We start from the raw sequence: 17,696 nt of genomic DNA, 5'->3' as shown, positions 1-17,696 counted from the left end.
GCTGTCAGCCCCAGCGAAGAAATAATGAAACACTGTGAACATGGCTGCTTCAGACAGCACTGTAGTGGTATATGCCTCACTTTCATCTCTGGTCTTTAAATATCAGCGTTTCTTGGTGGTGAGTCAGGCTTGAGGATGCATGTTAACCAATTGAGACCTGACCACTAATGGGGTCAGAAATGTTGCTTTGTTGAATGCATCATGAATCACACAACAGGATAAGGTGATGCAGCCAGTAGCACATGTGCCTTTGGCCACTGTTTCTCTCAGCTGCATTGTAAAGAAGAAACCTTTTGTAACAATGTATATTATTTGGCTCATGGTGCAGCTAGATTGTGTTATATTGAAAATTCCTCATTTTCTACTTTTGTCAGCCTTCTTTACTGATAACAACCTTGTAATAGAGACTTATTACATTTATTTTCATGCAGTTTTGCAGCCAAAACCCATCTATTGGTGCCAGATTGGGCTGCTTAGTTTTTGTTCCTCAGGGCAGTGATTTGTTACCTTGACATTAAGACTTGCACTATTCCCATGTGCCTCAAGCTGAGTCCCAGTGACAGCGTGCATGCCACATTACAGTTTGAAGTGTTCTGCAGACAGGATACTTTAAATGTTTGATTATTATACTCTAGTTTTCTGCTGAGTAATTGTGCAAAAATATGTGGATTAATGCGATGTTATGCCTTTACAGCAACCTTAGTTGCGCTTGACATCTCTGAGTTGTTGTACAGCTCACAGCTCTGGTTGCATCTGCACCACTACACCTACCACTAAGCAGCTATGGTAGTAATTAAAATCACTGTGTACAGTATAAACACATAGTGTTTTCAGAGATATAATGTAACTCCAGGACAGGAGGATGGGGGATAAAAACAAAGGGCAAGGATGGAAAATGTAAGGGTTTGTGTGTCACTTGACTGTGTGCACAGGTGCACCCAATCTAAACCCCCAAACCACAGGAGATCAGTGGCGAGGGGGAGGGTAAGCTGAACCCTGCAAAGACACTAGAAGCCACACACGCCCACCAGTAATGATTTGGGGAAGTTCACACTGGGATGAGTGCTGCGGTACTTCTTTCCCTCACTTTTTCTGGTATCATCGTCTCTTTGCTAAAGTCTCACCCCGATGCAAGCTGGCACAAATGGTGAGAAAGTAGGCTAACTTTGTTAAGGAGACACCCTTACCAAATTACAATGGCCTCAGGAGGCCAATATGATCCTCTTGATAGAGTTACAAACCAGTTATACTTGTGTTCAGATTAATAGCATCTGTTTTTTGAGAGGGGTTTTGGACAATGGTGATGTTTCCCCCGTCTCTTTATCCCCCCCCCCCCAAATACACACCATCCTCCAACCTCTCTAGTCCCCATCTCCCTGATTTGAGGGAAGCGTGGGTGGAGCCAAAGGGTGTTTGTGTTCCTCAGGGTCCCTGCTTCCTGTGAAATCGTGGAGGATCTCCACATGTGCTAAAAAACATACGTACACCCAAAAATGCAGAACACTTCAGACCCAGCCTCTTCACATGGCTTTAAATGTCCGGCAGTGTTTATGCAGTGAATGTTAGAGGCCTGGTCCTGGATTTGTTTGTATTTGAGTAGCAAATGTTAGGGCAGGTTTGCAGATTCGGCTTGGCTTTGTCTGCCGTGTAAAATATTTGGTCTAACACGTGTTTTCCCACAGTTGACTGTTTCATCATTGCACCTGCTTCACTGTTTACGCCTGACCTTGGCAGACGGATATTATTCATTCTTTTGGAGCTCTATTCAGCAAACCTGGTATCAGCAAAACAGACAAACACTCCAGTGAATGCTGTCAGCAGGCAGCTTCCCTCACTTTGGTCACTAGTCCTCTGATGGATAGTGGATTTCCTGCTCAAGGAGGAATGTTAAAAATGTCCGTGAGGAACAGAGCAAGGCCCATTGTGTGTATTTAGCTCAGCTAACCTTGTTATGGCTCGAGCTAAAACACATGCAAACTCCAAGCCTGTCATGCAGGATATTGCTCACATACTGTACTTATTGATGAGAGGCACAATGATGTTTTTCAATTTGAGCAAAATATATGAGTCATTTGGAAATGTACCAAATTTTTGTTGCATGAGTTGTAACAACGTAGTTCTGTAGAATAGTGGGATACAGGTGTATGTTTGGATGAGGTGTTATAAACAAGTATATTAAGAAACATACATTTTTTTCTATTTCTCAGATGACAGAGGGCCGGCGATGTCAGGTCCATCTGCTGGACGACAGGAAGCTGGAGCTCCTCGTTCAGGTGAGTGTGTCTTCCTCCTGACCTCTAGCTCTTTCTTTCCTTTCTCCCCTCTCACTTTACAGACTATCAGTTCCTTACAGCTAGGGAGAAGTGATGTCTGCGGTCCCAAGTGACTTCCATTATTGCTGACGAAGGGAAATTTGGTCAGGAGTAGGTGACGCTGCGCTTTCTTGATGCTTTCCCTGATCTGTCTCATACACATGCATAAAAGCACACAGGTTGCGCTTGCAGCACTGATTTGCAGTGCCTGTTTAAACTCTAAATCCTGACATACAGTTCCACTCGATCGAGTCCTGAATGGAAACCTTTGCTTCAATTACCCTGGCTCTGCTTTTAGCCTTTAGTTCTCCCAGCAAGCCTCTGTAGTAATGAATAAAAACAGCACTATCCCAAAAAAAACTGCCTCTCTTTCATTTACGTTTTTACCATTACCCTTTTTTAGCTTTCAGCTGCAACTCTCCTCTGGTCTGCTTTCTTTTCTATACCAAAGGTCTTCATTGATTGCTAATGATATTGACTTTTGCCATTCTTTTTATTTTCTTTTGGCTTGGCTAGATACACTGAAATGGATTCATTAGGAGCTCCTTACACTCTTCCTAACCTCCCGTAGTTCCCTTTGGTCTGACCATTACTCGATTCCTCTGAAACAGAGAAAGACAAAAGAAAGTAATTGCCCTGGAACAGGAGAAGAACAGCAGGCAGAGAATAGAACGATTGACGCAGAAGCTCGGGAGGTTGAGAGGGAGAGAGAAAAATGAGATGAGGGCTAAGGAATGAAAAGGAGATGACACTAAAGGGAGAGAGAGGAGAAAATGGAGAGGAGAGCCAAGGATAGGTCTGCTGACTTTCTGATTTGATTACTCTGCCAGAACTGATCCTCCCTTTCAAATTGGTACTTCTTTTTCTGCTCCTCTTCCTTAGTCACTCTGTCTGTCTCTCCACTCTTGGCTCCCCATGTCTTCTTTTCTCATTCAACAGCTGGCTAGCTTTTTACCTGTCTTTCCATTGCTTTATCTCAATTTACAAATACAAATGTTTCAGCTCTATCTTGCATCCATCCACCCTCTCTATTGCTCTTCTCGTTTCTTTCAGTACATAAAAATAAAATAAAAAGACAACTTGGGGCTTTAACATAAATATTTCTTAATGTAGTGCTTATGTGAAGAGTTTTGTTGGTATATTCGGATAAGGAGTGAGCGATAAAAATTGGCTGTGCTAACCGCGTTTGTGAGAAGAAACAAGACTGACAAAAAGGTCAGAAAAGTGGATGTCATTAACAAACCTTTGTCACATAAATCAGGAAACTGCTGGCTTTCTTTCTCTCTCAGTCCCTGTCCTTGCCTCCATCCGTTAGGCGGATGTTCTGCAGGTCATTGAGTTGTTAGTGGGACCACAGAGAATCACAGTGTTATTCTTAAGTTTTCCACTGAACTAAAAAGCAGTCCAGTCCTCCGCTTGTTTGCAAAAAAAAAAAAAAAAAAAAGATTTGGATGTTCACATTTCAAAAACCGTCTAAACCAGGGTGTTTATTTATAATTTGTGTTTATTTATAAGTCTCCCCCGATCGTAAAACAGCGCCATTGTCAGGTCTGTCCCATTGAGGCTTTCATGAAACTTGTTGTAAGCATGCCAGGTACACAAGCCAGTTACCATCTGAAGAAAGGCTCCTACTCCTGTCAGTGAGTTGTAACATTGACCAGCTGTTTAATCCCAGAAGAGTCATTTAGCCTTGTCTACTTCCTCCAGTCTGATAGCGTGCCCTTTGTGGTTTGCTTGTGGAGCAATGCCTCATTGGCAGGGAGCAATGTACCAGAGGGACAGCGCGCTTATTAACCAGGTTGTAAAGATGCAAAGCTAACTACCAAACACACCTCTCGGTGAAAATGTATATCAGTACAGAAGCTATTACTTACGTAGGCTAGACTGTTGCGAGGCTAAAGGGTAAATAAGGTTCAGTTGTGTAACAGTGTTGCTTTTCTACATCACTGAGTCCTTTTACATAATATGAAGGGGAAGTTCAGTAAACTGTAAGTCCGTATGCAAAGCAAAAAATATAAGAAGAGGTTATTGTGCAGGGAAAAATCACAATAATGCAGCATGTGTCTCCAAAAAGCCTTAACCTTAGACAGCCTTAGAGGGGATAGGCTGCAACTAATAAATCAGTTGGCAACTCATAAATCTGAGCAACTCTGAAGACAGCAAAGACCTTACTGGGTGTTTGCAGAGATCGGGCCATGACTTGCTTCCAGCCAGCCAAGTGTGCAACTGTGTTTTTGTCACTTGTCTTTATTGTGTCTGCTACTCGCTTACACCTCCCTGTAATTCTTATGCTGTTAATTACCTGTGCTGCTGAGGAGGCACAGGCTAAATATCTATTAGCAGTAATGCTGTCTAAGCTCTCAGAGAACTGTACAGTCTGATAGATGGCTCCATAGTGTATGTGTATTTAATGTGTGTCTGCATGGTCTGTATATGTCTAGGGTGTGTTTAGTGTACCGTATCACTTACAATACTGCCTGTCTTTCTCTGTCTACATCACATTATTACACATCTGGTATCTGTAATCCCAGAAATAAGCTGCCACGCATGCTTGTGGAAATGGTGGGTTAGAGAAATGCTTCCTGTGTTGTTCTTAATCTTCAGTAATACACTCCTGATTTTTAACAGCATATCTGGGGTTTATTTTAGCGCCCCATCATCTGCCCAACAACGTGCCAGTATGTCCCTGTTACCCGCTCACTGCTTGCTACACCATGGTGGGATGGATGTTGTTTAATTGATATTGTTGCCACAGCAGTTTGGCTGCTCTGTGGTAATGAAAGACCATCGCAGCATGTTCCCCAGACTGAACCAAAACAGGTATTACTGCTAATGCCATAAAGATACCCTCTCTTCAAAGGGTAAGATTTCCACATACAAAATGTGTTGAGGGCTTCAAAGACTTCTGGTGTAGATCATCTAAGTTTCTGCTCTCCCATTTGGAAGAAATGACAGGGCCAATCAGACCTGTTTTGGATGGAAGTACCAATTTCAGTTGAGTCACACAGATCAGGACCAAAACACAGAGAAAATCATCACTCTAACCTCTGCTTCTCTGCTTGTGCAATGTAAACATACAGCTGCAGAACAAAAAATATTCAGAAACATTCACGATTTTATCTTTGCTAAATTTACAATTATTCTCTCTGTAAATATGTATTTGGAAATTTTACTCTTAACGAGACATTTAAATAGAAAAACAACATGGTTTTTGTGCTCTAGCACATTAACCATGTTGTTTTTCTGTTTACATCTTTGAATATAGGGTCGAATCAACTTATGCGGTAACTTCACCGTCAGCTCTCTCTTTCAATTCTGATCTCTCCTGAGCCTTTATGTGTAGCAGGATCACTGTAGGCATCGTGATTATATGGGATCTAGGTCAGTGAAGATGTGGTAGTGTGTGTGTGTGTCTGCATGACATCACCTCCTTTCCTTTAAATAGCTCTCAGTAGCTTATGACACTGAAGTTGTAGCTATGCAGTGAGTAGATACTATAGGACATTAGGAAGAGGCTGTTAAGAGTGTGGATACTATGGCACTACAATGTCGCTGTTGTGTGTAGAAAAATGGTTTCAGACAATATGTATTCCTCATGCCCTCCTCTCCTAAACAGTACAAACTCATGTGTTCCTTCTGTATGCTGGGAGTGGCCTGTTTAACACGGTCTTGTGGCTGCATGCAGATGAGTGTGTATGCATGTGTGTTTGTGCGCGTAAATGTAGGCAGCGAGGCACACCCATGGTTAACCTCAGTTACTGGTGCACTTTTATTCAGGATGTAACAAACCAGCAGCATATGGCAGCATTCCCTGGACTCTTGCTTTGCTTTAAGGTGATCTGCATGCTATATAGCTCTTGTGCTAGCATCTCTCTGCAATACAGTGGTTCAGCCCATAGCCGTGACTCTGCAGTGGAGGTGTGGGTCAGGAAGGAGAGGGGAGGGGAAGGGTACCTGCACTGTCAGCAACATCCACGCACTCCATCCATCTTTCTATTGCTCTCTCACTCTCATTTATCTCCTCCACTCTGGCCCTTTCCCTCTCCTCCCTGGTGTTTGTCAAAATGCTTAGTCATTGCGGTAACTCAACAGCCGATATAATACATTAGCATAAAGTTTTACTACATCTACTTTTCCAATTAAACTACAGTGTGGCAAACCACTTCACACACACACAAGACAGCTGATTAAAACAACCATAGCCTAATCCAAACTCTTCCTTCCTGCAGCCCAAGCTGATGGCTAAAGACCTGCTGGACCTTGTGGCCTCTCACTTCAACCTGAAGGAGAAGGAGTACTTTGGAATTGCATACACAGATGAAACGTAAGTTATAATAAAATATTATGTCACTCAGTCTTTAATTTAACTTGCTTGTTTGGATTTTTTTCAGTGCTGTAACATGAGATCACTGTAAATGACACCAGCATCAGATCTGATACGCAGTTGGTAGCAGTAAAGTTATTAAAGCAACATGTGGGTCAGCAGTAGTGTAATCATAGGCAAATTTAGTATCAAAGTTCAGGTGCAGTTTGTTGTGCACATAGGCAAAGCAACAAGGATATCAGAGGGGAGTGCACGTGAACATGGCTTCTGATTTCATGGGTGGCTGAAGCCAGTGTCATGGACACTGATGTCGTGGACAGTGTGTTTGTAGATGCCAATGACAAAGATAGAAAGCCTTAAATAAATGCTATAGAGTTAGTGTCAAGGATAATGAGTAGTAGCAGGTATGGTTTCTAATTACATTTGATTGCGTTCAGTTTTGAGGTATAATTTAAAATCTTTTTCCACATGGCTACTGTTCCACAGTAGTAGTAGTTCCACTGTTTATATTTTACTCTGTGTGCCCACTAATTGGACTTTGTAGCACTAGTGAACAAAACTGATAATGGTGGACTAAATATAAAATATATACTCCTAGATTAACTTAGGTTGTAGCACAGTGTACAAAAGCACCACTTTAATAATGTGGCATTTGGTTTTGGTTTGGTTTTCTCTTGAGGAATTCCCAGAGCACTTTTCCTGTTAAGGCTTAATTAACTATGAAATTGAAAAGAAAAATCAAATTTAGCTTACATGTCTAATTTGTCTTTTTCTTGTTGTTCAGTGATTTAAAAAACAAACAAAAAAACCCAAACAGATTTGTTTTGTCACCAACTGCCTTTATCATCGTCGGTAAAGCAAAGAATGAAGATCTGTGAAGATCACATTTAACCGTGAAGTGAAGTGATGTGGGTGGGTTATCTTTCTCTGGACTAGCAAAGATCACAAGTCTGTGTTTGCCAGTAGGTTTGCCATGAGAGCTGTGCTTGAAATGCAAACGTGACATTCAAATTAGCTTTGTTGGGTTTTCTGACCTAGAAAGGCAGAAACGCCACAGCACGATAGTGATGCCAGCGATTTACATGCAGGCAAACATCGCCATGGCCGTTTTGCCTTTCTGTTTTTGTTTTATCTCATGCATCCACTGATGTCAAGCAAGACTGGCCTCTGCTCTTTGGTATTTACATGGTAGCGACTACTGCCAGTGTCTGTCCAGCGAAGCATTGTCTACTATAGAGTCTTTATTCTGTGATGTGTAGATTTGTTGCTTTTGCCTGGGGAGAGGAGACGCCTGAGCTCTGACTGCTCACTGGTCAAAGAGGCTGCGTGTTGGGGACAGGAGGCCAAGAGATTGAGAGACAAGAAACAGAAGAAGGGAGAGTTTGAGAGAGATGTTGCTCAGTTGCTCAGGAGACCATGCAGGGTAACCAGGGTGACAAGCTGTCTGTGCAGTTATTCTCTCTGTTGGAAACAAAGAGAGAGAAACGAGAGGGGAGGGAAGAGGGGGGACAGAGGCAAGCAAAGTGTGACAAAAAAGATAAATGGGATGGCTTAAGTGGAAAGTGTTCTGTTTCATGAGATGAACCTTTGTGTACCCTAGTTTGATATTAAGACATCTCTGAATTATAGTGTTGATTGTATGGTTGTTCTTCTCCATCAGGGGCCATTTTAGTTGGCTGCAGCTGGACCGCAGGGTATTAGAACATGAATTCCCCAAGAAGTCTGGTCCCATTGTCCTCTACTTCTGTGTCAGGTGAGTCTTTCTTCTGCAAGTTAGTGCCCTCACACCAATCATTGTCTGATTGCAGATGTATGTGGGAACGAAAGACGAAAGTCTGTACGTTCTTGAGTATACTCACACATTCATGCGATGATAGGAAGAGATTAATACGATTAGTTATGAAAAGCCCCTGTGAAATTGTTCTGATCACAGTGTTTACCTCCCACCACAGGGCCTCTCAGCCAATGGCAAGCCTCTCATACTTCATCAGAATGCACTGCATGCAGATAGCATCGGATTCATGGCGACTGTACTCTAAACAAAATACCAGAAACCTTTTTCCTATAAGGGTAGGGTTTGGGGGGGGTGTGGAGAAATCAGCACTGTGCATCTTTATGTTGAAGCTGTTTGAGAAAAAACACTCGCAAACTCATTTATAAAAGGTCCTTTTTCAATGGAACGCTGAACAGCACAGTCATTATCCTTGTTTTGTATAAGCCCACCATGACTTTCTTGCTGTTGCTTAACTGTAGTCATCTCTTTGGTTAAAAACAAAATGCTTCTTTTGACCAACTGTGACAGGATTATAAAACTGCACCACAGTTCACTCGTTTTCTTTCCACCGACCCTCCTGTAGGACAGAAGAATTGCAATACACACACAGGCATGACCAAAATTCAGCATGTAGCTGTTTATGATTGCATTTAGTGGTGTTATATATTTTATAGGCTTGTAAAAGAAAAACAATCCACGTGACAGGAAAAAACACACATTCCTATGCACATACAGGTTCCTCTGGAATAAAATTGGAAAAATACGAAGGCTTTATTTTGAATTGTCCTGTTGGGTTTTTTTGCTCCGCTCAGGTTTGTGCACGAGCTGCGTCAGCATTTAGGTTTGTGGTACAGGTCAGAGTTACATCGATATAATTGCTAGGACCGTATAATTCTCCAGCACAACATTGCTATAAAACGTTTAATAGTGTAAAGCGAAGTGATGCGCATGGACAAAATGTCAGTGAGTCATTTTCATGGTGGCATTTATATCGTGGCTCAAGTCATGAGACACGATATAAATGAGCTGTTTAGAGAAAGCATATTCTTAGCGCGTTGGCTGTATCCTGCTTAGTGGCTTCATTGCACAATGCCACAGCAATACACTCAGGATATCTTAATTATGTTGACACCTGCGTTAACTAACGGTCCTGTCATTCCCAGGAGCTGTAGTGGTAGTGTTGGTGGTTAGCTGTGTGGGGTGCAGGGCCACTGTGTGTGTATTTACACAGACTAATGGGTGTTTGAGGATGTGATGGTAGTGCGATGACACTGTGAACTCTGACACCTCATTGAGGCTTCATCCCCCTTCTTCATCATCACAGTTCCGTCTAATCTCTAACCTTAATCTCTTTAAATGTCACAGTACTGAATACACCCGCTCTCAACACATCCTTACACATGTGCACACATTCAGATCCAGACTGTGGACTGCAGTGGAACAACAATCAGCCCAAATGCCAGGCCTGAATCTGTTATCAGTCTGAGCATATTGTTTTTAATAAGCACAATATAAGATTTGTTTATGCGCGGGGGTGTGTTTGTCTAATATGAAGTGTGTTGTGTGTTTATGTGTGGGTGCGTGTTTCTCTCTGTATGTCACGTTTCTGCATTCTCATGAGGTATTTGTGTGATGCGTGCGTTCCCAATGAGTGCTAGGCAGATGCCCACCTCCTGCTGATTCAGTGGGTGCTTTTTTTGCATGCTTGCTGCTGTGCTGGCAGTGTGGGAATGTCTCATCAACCGTGCTGCTTTAATTAAATGTTCACACTGAATATTGACAAGCACCTCTCATTCTCTCTTGCAGCTCAATGGGTAACGCGAATTAAGCCCCCCCCACACCCCCGATTATTGATCTGCCTGCAATCCCTCTCACTCGATGCCTATACAGACCCATATGCACTGAAATCAACACGCGCATTTCCGATTTATATTCATAAGGACATGTTTGCTGATTGCATTGTTCACAGAGATATATCAAGTCAAGTGAACTCTTTTAGGCACAGCAGATGGGGGATTTAAGCTATTTATCCGCTAATCGCACCAATTCCCAGTTTGACTCCCAGCTCATTCACATCTGTGTACGACAAGCTTTGCCACCACTGATGTACCAGTGGGTGAATGAAGTGGTTTGGTTTGTAAAACTTAGCTTAGGTTAAAAGACACGATTAACAGCAAACGATTTACCATCTCTGAAGAACATGTCAGGTGACACTTTAGAGCAGCTGAGCTACATGGAATCTTTTTGATGTGTGTTTTCACCAGAGAGGAGATAACAACGAGTAGCTTCCTGGTGCACCATTCCAGCTTCCCTCTGGCTTTGCATGCATTCATGAGCTAAATTTAAACTGCATTATTGTGTTAGTTCCCTGCTCACCGCTCTGCCAGAAGTGGGTTACTGTGTTTCTCTCTCCAGAAAGTGACAGCATCTCTGTGTGTGGTACTACTCTGTGTTTGTGTGCGAGCGCGTGTGATCACTGCACACTGCTGATGATGCACAGCGAAGTGCATCATGTGCACATTCAATCTGCGTGTGTGTGCGTGCATATTCACATTGAGGAATGTGCACACACTCACAAACTGATAATGAATCACTGCCAGCCACTGTGGCGATGTGGTGTAAGGGGAAGGGAAAGGATTTTGGCATAAGTGATCAGCCTTTGGTATGGTGCGCCCCCATCTGGTCACTTTCACCACTGCAACCTTTCAGTCACATCTGCACAGTTTACTTTTCATAGCTTTCCTGGATGCTAGCTTTTTTGAAGCAAACACAAGAAAACACTCCTTCATGTATCTTCTTTCTGTTGACTGAAGGTCAATGAACACCCTTGCTTACTTTGAAGCTGCAGGAGTGTTTATATTTTCTTCTGTGTTTTCAGGTTCTACATAGAGAGTATATCCTACCTGAAGGATAACGCCACCATTGAACTGTTCTTTCTTAATGCAAAGTCCATCATATACAAGGTAAATAGCTAGTTTTTTTATGCATTTCAAGTACTGCTGGTTTCATCTCCTTCTCCTTTGGTTTATCTTTACATGCTATATGAATGATATAAATCCTCTGTGAAATTGCATTTAAAGCCAAGATTTTCTTCTGGCCTTAAATCATTTTTGGCTTTCAGTGGTTACGTTTTATGGTGAAATTGCATAGAGTGCTGGGCTTCATGTTGCGTGCCACTTCCTTAGCCCATTTTTCTTTCTAAATGAAGAGATGCCACAAGAGGAAAGCTTGGACCTCGGTCCTGCGTGCTGATTTGCTGAAGCAGAAAATGTGAACCATGTGCATCATCTGTTACCCGTCATGTCATGCGCTGCTCCACATTTCAGCAACTAGCAAATGATTTTCATTGCCATCTGTCAGCGCTAAGCCACAATTACTTTGGCTGTTTAAATAGCAATTTAAATTATGCATTGGAATACATACTTCCAGAAAGTTGCCTAAAGAGACAATTTAAAGGAGGAAAGCTTTTGGAATGATTTTACCACTCAGATAATATGGTGCATTTCTTTAGAATAAGGAGAGGCTATCCACTTCACTTAACTGGTTAAAATTCAAGCAGGGGCATCTAGTTATAGTTTGGTCAGCATACAGCACATTTATAGACACCAGTATCAAACAGTTATGTAATTTTTCCAGAAGAGGGCGTGTGCAGCCTGAAACTGTAAATAACTGAGCTGAAATGTTCTAGTAAAGCCTTGTTGAAAACTGTGAGAGTGTCTAAAGACTTATTTTCTTTAAATAAAACATCTTGTATGTAGGAAGACATTCAAATATCAGCAGTTGCAATATTTCAAGATGGTTAAAAAGGCTGGCAAAGTCCCACAAAGGGAAGGATTCATGCTCAGTCCAGCTAGTAAACATGTTAAAGTGTCTTCATCAAGATACCAATTTTTATCTGCTCATTTATTACATCTCATATTAGCTAAATACCAGTGTAGGAAAGCAAAAAAGAAAGAGAAACAGCACAGCGTAGCAGATAGAAAGATATAAATGTGCTTCCTGCAGTCACTATTCTTGTAGTTAGAAACGTTTCTGCTGTGCTGTGAAAAAACAGTACAAACACACACAGTGTGTGCTGATTTGCAGCCTCACTGGGTGGTACAGCCACGTTGGGTTTGTTCTGTCTAGTGTTTCATCCTGGCTGTTTGATCCTCCATCAAATTAAGAGGTGGATTGTAAAGGGCACATTCCTGGGATAGGTGACCCACTACTCACTGCCCACTAATCCTCTCTGTTAATGTACACATATCATGTCATATATATGTTTACTCCCAAAGTAAGTATTTGGGAAGTTTTTCACAGGAACGCACCGCATGTCACTAAATCACAAATGTTTGTACCAGTGTTTGCATGTCTGTCTCTGTCTGTTCTCCCTGCTTGTCGCTTATCTCTTCATCTACGTGTTATATAACAGTAGTAAACATGCATGCATCCATGGTTAAAGTCTGAGTTGGTTAGCAATATGTATGCTAATACCCATGACCACTGACATTGGTAAATGCCATCTTAGGACAATATCAGTCAACAGGGTTTGATATTGGCAGATACCTGTAGATCAGTGCGTCCCTAGTAATGCATTTAAAACACACACTGGTAAATGTACTCAGTAATCAAAAACCAGAGCATCCATGCTCACCCTCAACCCCTCAACCCCCTCTCCCAAACCCCTCCACTTTGTCTCTAATCTTTGATCTCTTTCTGCATGAAGACATCGTGAAAAAAGAAGGGTTATTGGCATCTAAGTGAAAGGAAATATCAGCTTATCTCGACTGATGAAATGAGTGATCATTTCAGGAATGTCCACTTTTTACTCCCACAGGGATCAAAGTGTGTTTTATTTATTTGTGAATGTCTCCAATGGCCTTTGCTCACTCCTTTTCTCCCCTTTTTGCAGGAGCTAATTGAGGTAGACAGTGACGTTGTCTTCGAATTGGCTTCCTACATTCTCCAAGTAAGCTTGAGTGTGTGTGTGTGTGTGTGTGTGTGTGTGTGTGTGTGTGTGTGTGTGTGTGTGTGTGTGTGTGTGTGTGTGTGTGTGTGTGTGTTGTATGTTTGTTTGTGTGTCGGTGTGTGTACCACAAGTTATTCCAGGGGCTGTTCTTTTCTGAAACCGTTTGAAGTTTTCCTCCAAACTATCTCCACAAGCCTTTGATCCTAATTGACGATGATTAAACTCACATTATCTACTGCAGTAATAATTGTGAGCGATTAAACTCTCATTATCTAATGTAGCTATCAATTTGACGTTAATCTGCAGTAACGCTGGGAGGTTTCAAATCCTAAAAACCTCAGTTGACTTTGGTAACACAAATTTTGGTCTACCAGATAAATGGTGGACAGGAATAGCTGTTGTCACAGAGAAGCACTTACGCTCCACAAATCTTCCTCGACTCCAGCCCTTTCCCTTTCCTGTCCCTTTCTCGGAGTAGGTAAGACAATTAACTGTGGTTCGCAAGGTCATGTTACACATAAACTAGGCTGAGTAATGTGGGTGCGTGTTTTCGGCCTCCGTGTGCAGGTGCAGACACACAGTGTCAGGTATCTGCTCCGTAACTCTTCAGAAGTTTCGTTCCAGATGGTCGTTTAATGTTTCTCCTTGATTCCAGCATAAAAAAAACTTAAAAGCACATTTTATGGCCACTGTTTAGTGCTCACATATCCACCTGTATAAATTGTCCTAGCATCTTTGACCTCCTTTTTCCCTTTTTTCTCTTTCACAGGAGGCTAAAGGTGATTTCACTAGGTATGTATACTCATAGTCATCATAGCTATTATGTCCTTTTAGAGGTTGTTAAAAGCAACAAAGCCACTAAAAACTAAATATGCTAACGGCTAACAAAGTATCTTGACATATTCAAGGACTGGATGTGGTCCTTTGCTCCCCTCTTGATCACCTATATCTGTGCCTTTAATTTGATTTACCTCACTTTCTTATTTTTCTCCTACCAGTTTTGAGCCGTTCGGATTTTCTCTTTTCTGCTGGGTTATATTTTCATTTTTGACTTATTAGGGGAAAAAAATACTAATTTATGTGCAAGTTTTATGTGAGCTGAGGACCTCATGTGGCCCTTCTGATATTCATCTGTGTGATGTTGGCTTAAATGTATGTGATTCCTCATCCCTTTATTGTAGCACGAAAAACATACTACTACAGCAATCACCTTTGACCTCATTTCAGCCAGTTAAAGGAGTAAATAAACACAATAGGGATGGAATGTGACACACTCTGGAGACATTACTTCACATTCCTACCCTTTTTCTTCCCACGCATACACATAAATCTTTTTTTCTAAAAGCTCATAGTTCCTGCCCTTTGTACTTCTCATCATAACTTTAGTTTTACGTCTCCTCCTAAAATACAGTTTTAAAACCAAACACCTAATTTCCTAATTTCCTTTGTTAAATGACTGATTTTCAGTGCGGCTTATGTTAATCTGACTACGTTTCAGTAATCTTAATTGAATCTCAGTAAAACAGTGCTTCATTTCTCTCTGCATTTAACAGTTTAAAGAAAAAGATTGGAACAAAACACTATTTTTTAGGATGTTTTACTGCACAGCTTGCATTTCAGATTGTTATTATGTATCCCAAAGTTGTGCACCCAACCGGTATACTTAATAAATAGCTACATAGTGAGTATCAGTCAATGCAGACGCACAGCTGTGTTCACACATTGAGGAACAGACGGGCCGGGTGGATGGATCTCTGCCAGGGCTTTAGCTCATAGGTTGTCATGTTCCCAGGGCTTTCCCCAATCTTCTGAGGCCTAGGCAGAGGCCGGAGAGAGGCTGGGGAATTAGAGTTGGGTATTAAGACCTCCTGCCGCTGGAGGTCTGAAAACTGAATCTGGGGCCAAGTTACTTTAGCTGTCTGTATGCGTCGCGGTCTCATTTACTCTTTTTCAGTCTTAATCTTTTCCTGTCCCATTCCTGTTTTGTTTTGTTTTTTTGTATCGCCTTTTATCTTTCTTTATTTTATCTTTGTGTCTCTGCTTCTGTCGCTCTTTTCTTTCTTCTGCTTCCAGCTGTCAGTGTCTACTCTCCGCAGCTGTTCAGACAGACCACAGAAGCATTTAGACCATGGACATTTACTCCTGTCTCTTAACCAAATGTTCCTTCTTCCAAAATGTTCTAAAGTTCATTTTAAGACTTGGAGAAAATCCTTTTTTTAATATTTAATTTACAACTTTTTTTAAGTTGTCCCCTTTCTACAGTTGATTGATATCTTTCAGGTTTGTGTGAAACTGTTGAGAATAAGTGTCGCTGATCAAGTCTGTTCTTTTTCTTTCACAGTAACGATGCAACTAGGTCTGACCTGAAAAAGCTGCCTGCTCTACCCACCCAGGCCCTAAAGGAGCACCCGTCACTGGCTTACTGGTGAGACACATTTACCCAGAAAAACCCACCAAACGTTTTATAAGTTCACATGTTGTTTATCGTCTTGCTGATATTTTCCTCTTTTCTCTTTATCCCACCCCCCTACAGTGAAGATCGGGTCATAGAGCATTACAAGAAGCTCAGCGGGCAGAGTAGAGGGCAGGCAATCGTAAAGTAAGTGTGTAAATGTCTTATGTATTCACACAGAGATAAGGTGGTAACGCCTCTAAGAAATCCCCCACATTTTGGCTGGTGTAGTGTCACCCCAGTTTGTGACTCCAGCAAAAGCATTATGTGTTTCACACAACTGCACTGGGGTTTAGTGTGGCATGGCCATGCCAGCTCTACCCTTCATGCAAATGTTGAATCGGCTCTGTGACTACCTCTGCTGAGGGCTTAAAAGCACAATAACAATTCCCCCCAGTTCTGTCTTTGTACAGTACCTTTCACTTAGACGTGTGAGGGGGGAATAAAGACACAACCACTCTGCCTTGAACAGGGGCTTTGTGTGAAGGGGGCTTATGCTTTTAGTTATGTTGGTCCAGCATATTGAAAGCTGTCTTCTCTGTAACCCTTACTTGTCTCTCTTTCTGCTCCTCACAGTTATATGAGCATTGTAGAGTCTCTACCCACATATGGAGTGCATTACTATTCTGTAAAGGTACAGTTTTACTGCTCTGCCGTTTCTTTTTTTTCTCACACATGCACCGCACACCACACACATTTTTTGTTCACTTTGGATCTCTAATCACCCAGTTGGGATTTTTGCACACATGATGGAACTTAAATTTTTACTGTTCCATTCGTGCAGTTTTTTCTACCTCTCTTTAACTTTCCCTTTCGTCTTTCTTTGAGTGTTGCACAGATGCACAGCTGTTCCTGAGTTATTTTTGTTGTGTTACAGGACAAGCAGGGGATCCCATGGTGGTTGGGTCTGAGCTATAAAGGCATCTTTCAGTATGATTACCAGGACAAAGTTAAGCCCAGGAAGGTGAGATAATGCTCTCCTTGATCTATCTATCGCACAAACTAAACCGTTCTTCCTTCACTTTTTAAATTCAGTTTATTTCACCCCAAGCAGAGAATTTATTCAGGGAACATGTTGCTTTATACGGAAAGCTCTCTGTCTTTCTCTATCTTTTTTTACAGTCCCTATTGCCTATTGTTCCATTCAGTCATCAAATGTATTGTGTTTGCAAAGCGCACTAACAATGTTGTATAATTATTGCTATCTGGAGATGTTCAGTCTTAGAATGTTTTGCATCCTGTGCTTAATTTATTTCTGCCTCCTCCCAGTCATTTCACTGTGTGGGTTATCTGCAAAAACAATTCTTACCTCACCTTTGACTTCCAGACTGGTTTCAAGCCTTGATCTCTGCCGTTCACCTTTGTCTCGAAAGATGTTATTTGTGTTAACAGCGTCCTTGCACACTGATTGCCCACTAAGACCCTTACTCATACACAAACAGATGCACACTCTCAGAGACAGGAAATGGACTGAACACTGAACTCACCATCCTGACGAATACTTCCTGTCGCCCAAATGCTTTCCTGTTTGCCACTAAGTGTTTTGAGTGTGTCATAATTAGTGCATTCCAGTCACCAAGCCTGAAATTCTGTCTCATTCAAGTGTGCTAAATCTAGTGGTTTCCTTGGTGTTAAGTAACCATGGTGATGAAAAAAAGGAGTCTGTGTATCTCACATCACCAGGTCATTCTGAGAAAGCTCTGGATTGGTTGCAAACCGTGTACTTTTTGGTATAAAGTACGGGCTTACACTGTAAATTAAAGTTAACTTGTGCAGCATGAATGGACTGGTATTTATATATGAAGTAACCGATTTGACACTACCCATGTGTTTATGGATTTATATTTAGAAGTTCTGAGTTGAGCATTTCGGTTGTTACCACC

General features: G+C 41.7%; 1 protein-coding gene across 10 annotated transcripts in view; it reads left to right on the top strand.

The window, feature by feature from the left end:
- Nucleotides 1–17,696, top strand: part of frmd4a (FERM domain containing 4A) — a 99,616-nt gene that overhangs the window by 63,744 nt on the left and 18,176 nt on the right. For all 10 annotated transcript variants that reach the window (XM_035907106.2, XM_006789453.3, XM_006789452.2 and 7 more), the window contains exons 2-11: nt 2,208–2,273; nt 6,542–6,636; nt 8,297–8,389; nt 11,289–11,373; nt 13,305–13,361; nt 14,131–14,153; nt 15,703–15,786; nt 15,895–15,960; nt 16,390–16,447; nt 16,691–16,777. In XM_035907106.2, the coding sequence (XP_035762999.1) occupies nt 2,208–2,273; nt 6,542–6,636; nt 8,297–8,389; nt 11,289–11,373; nt 13,305–13,361; nt 14,131–14,153; nt 15,703–15,786; nt 15,895–15,960; nt 16,390–16,447; nt 16,691–16,777 (714 nt within the window). The remainder of the gene's footprint in view (nt 1–2,207; nt 2,274–6,541; nt 6,637–8,296; nt 8,390–11,288; nt 11,374–13,304; nt 13,362–14,130; nt 14,154–15,702; nt 15,787–15,894; nt 15,961–16,389; nt 16,448–16,690; nt 16,778–17,696) is intronic.

Source organism: Neolamprologus brichardi, chromosome 7, assembly GCF_056152115.1.
Source record: "Neolamprologus brichardi isolate AB-2024 chromosome 7, ASM5615211v1, whole genome shotgun sequence".
Classification (NCBI taxonomy): domain Eukaryota; kingdom Metazoa; phylum Chordata; class Actinopteri; order Cichliformes; family Cichlidae; genus Neolamprologus; species Neolamprologus brichardi.
The sequence above is the reverse complement of the archived record's forward strand: the minus strand, read 5'-3'. Positions and strand labels throughout refer to the sequence as shown.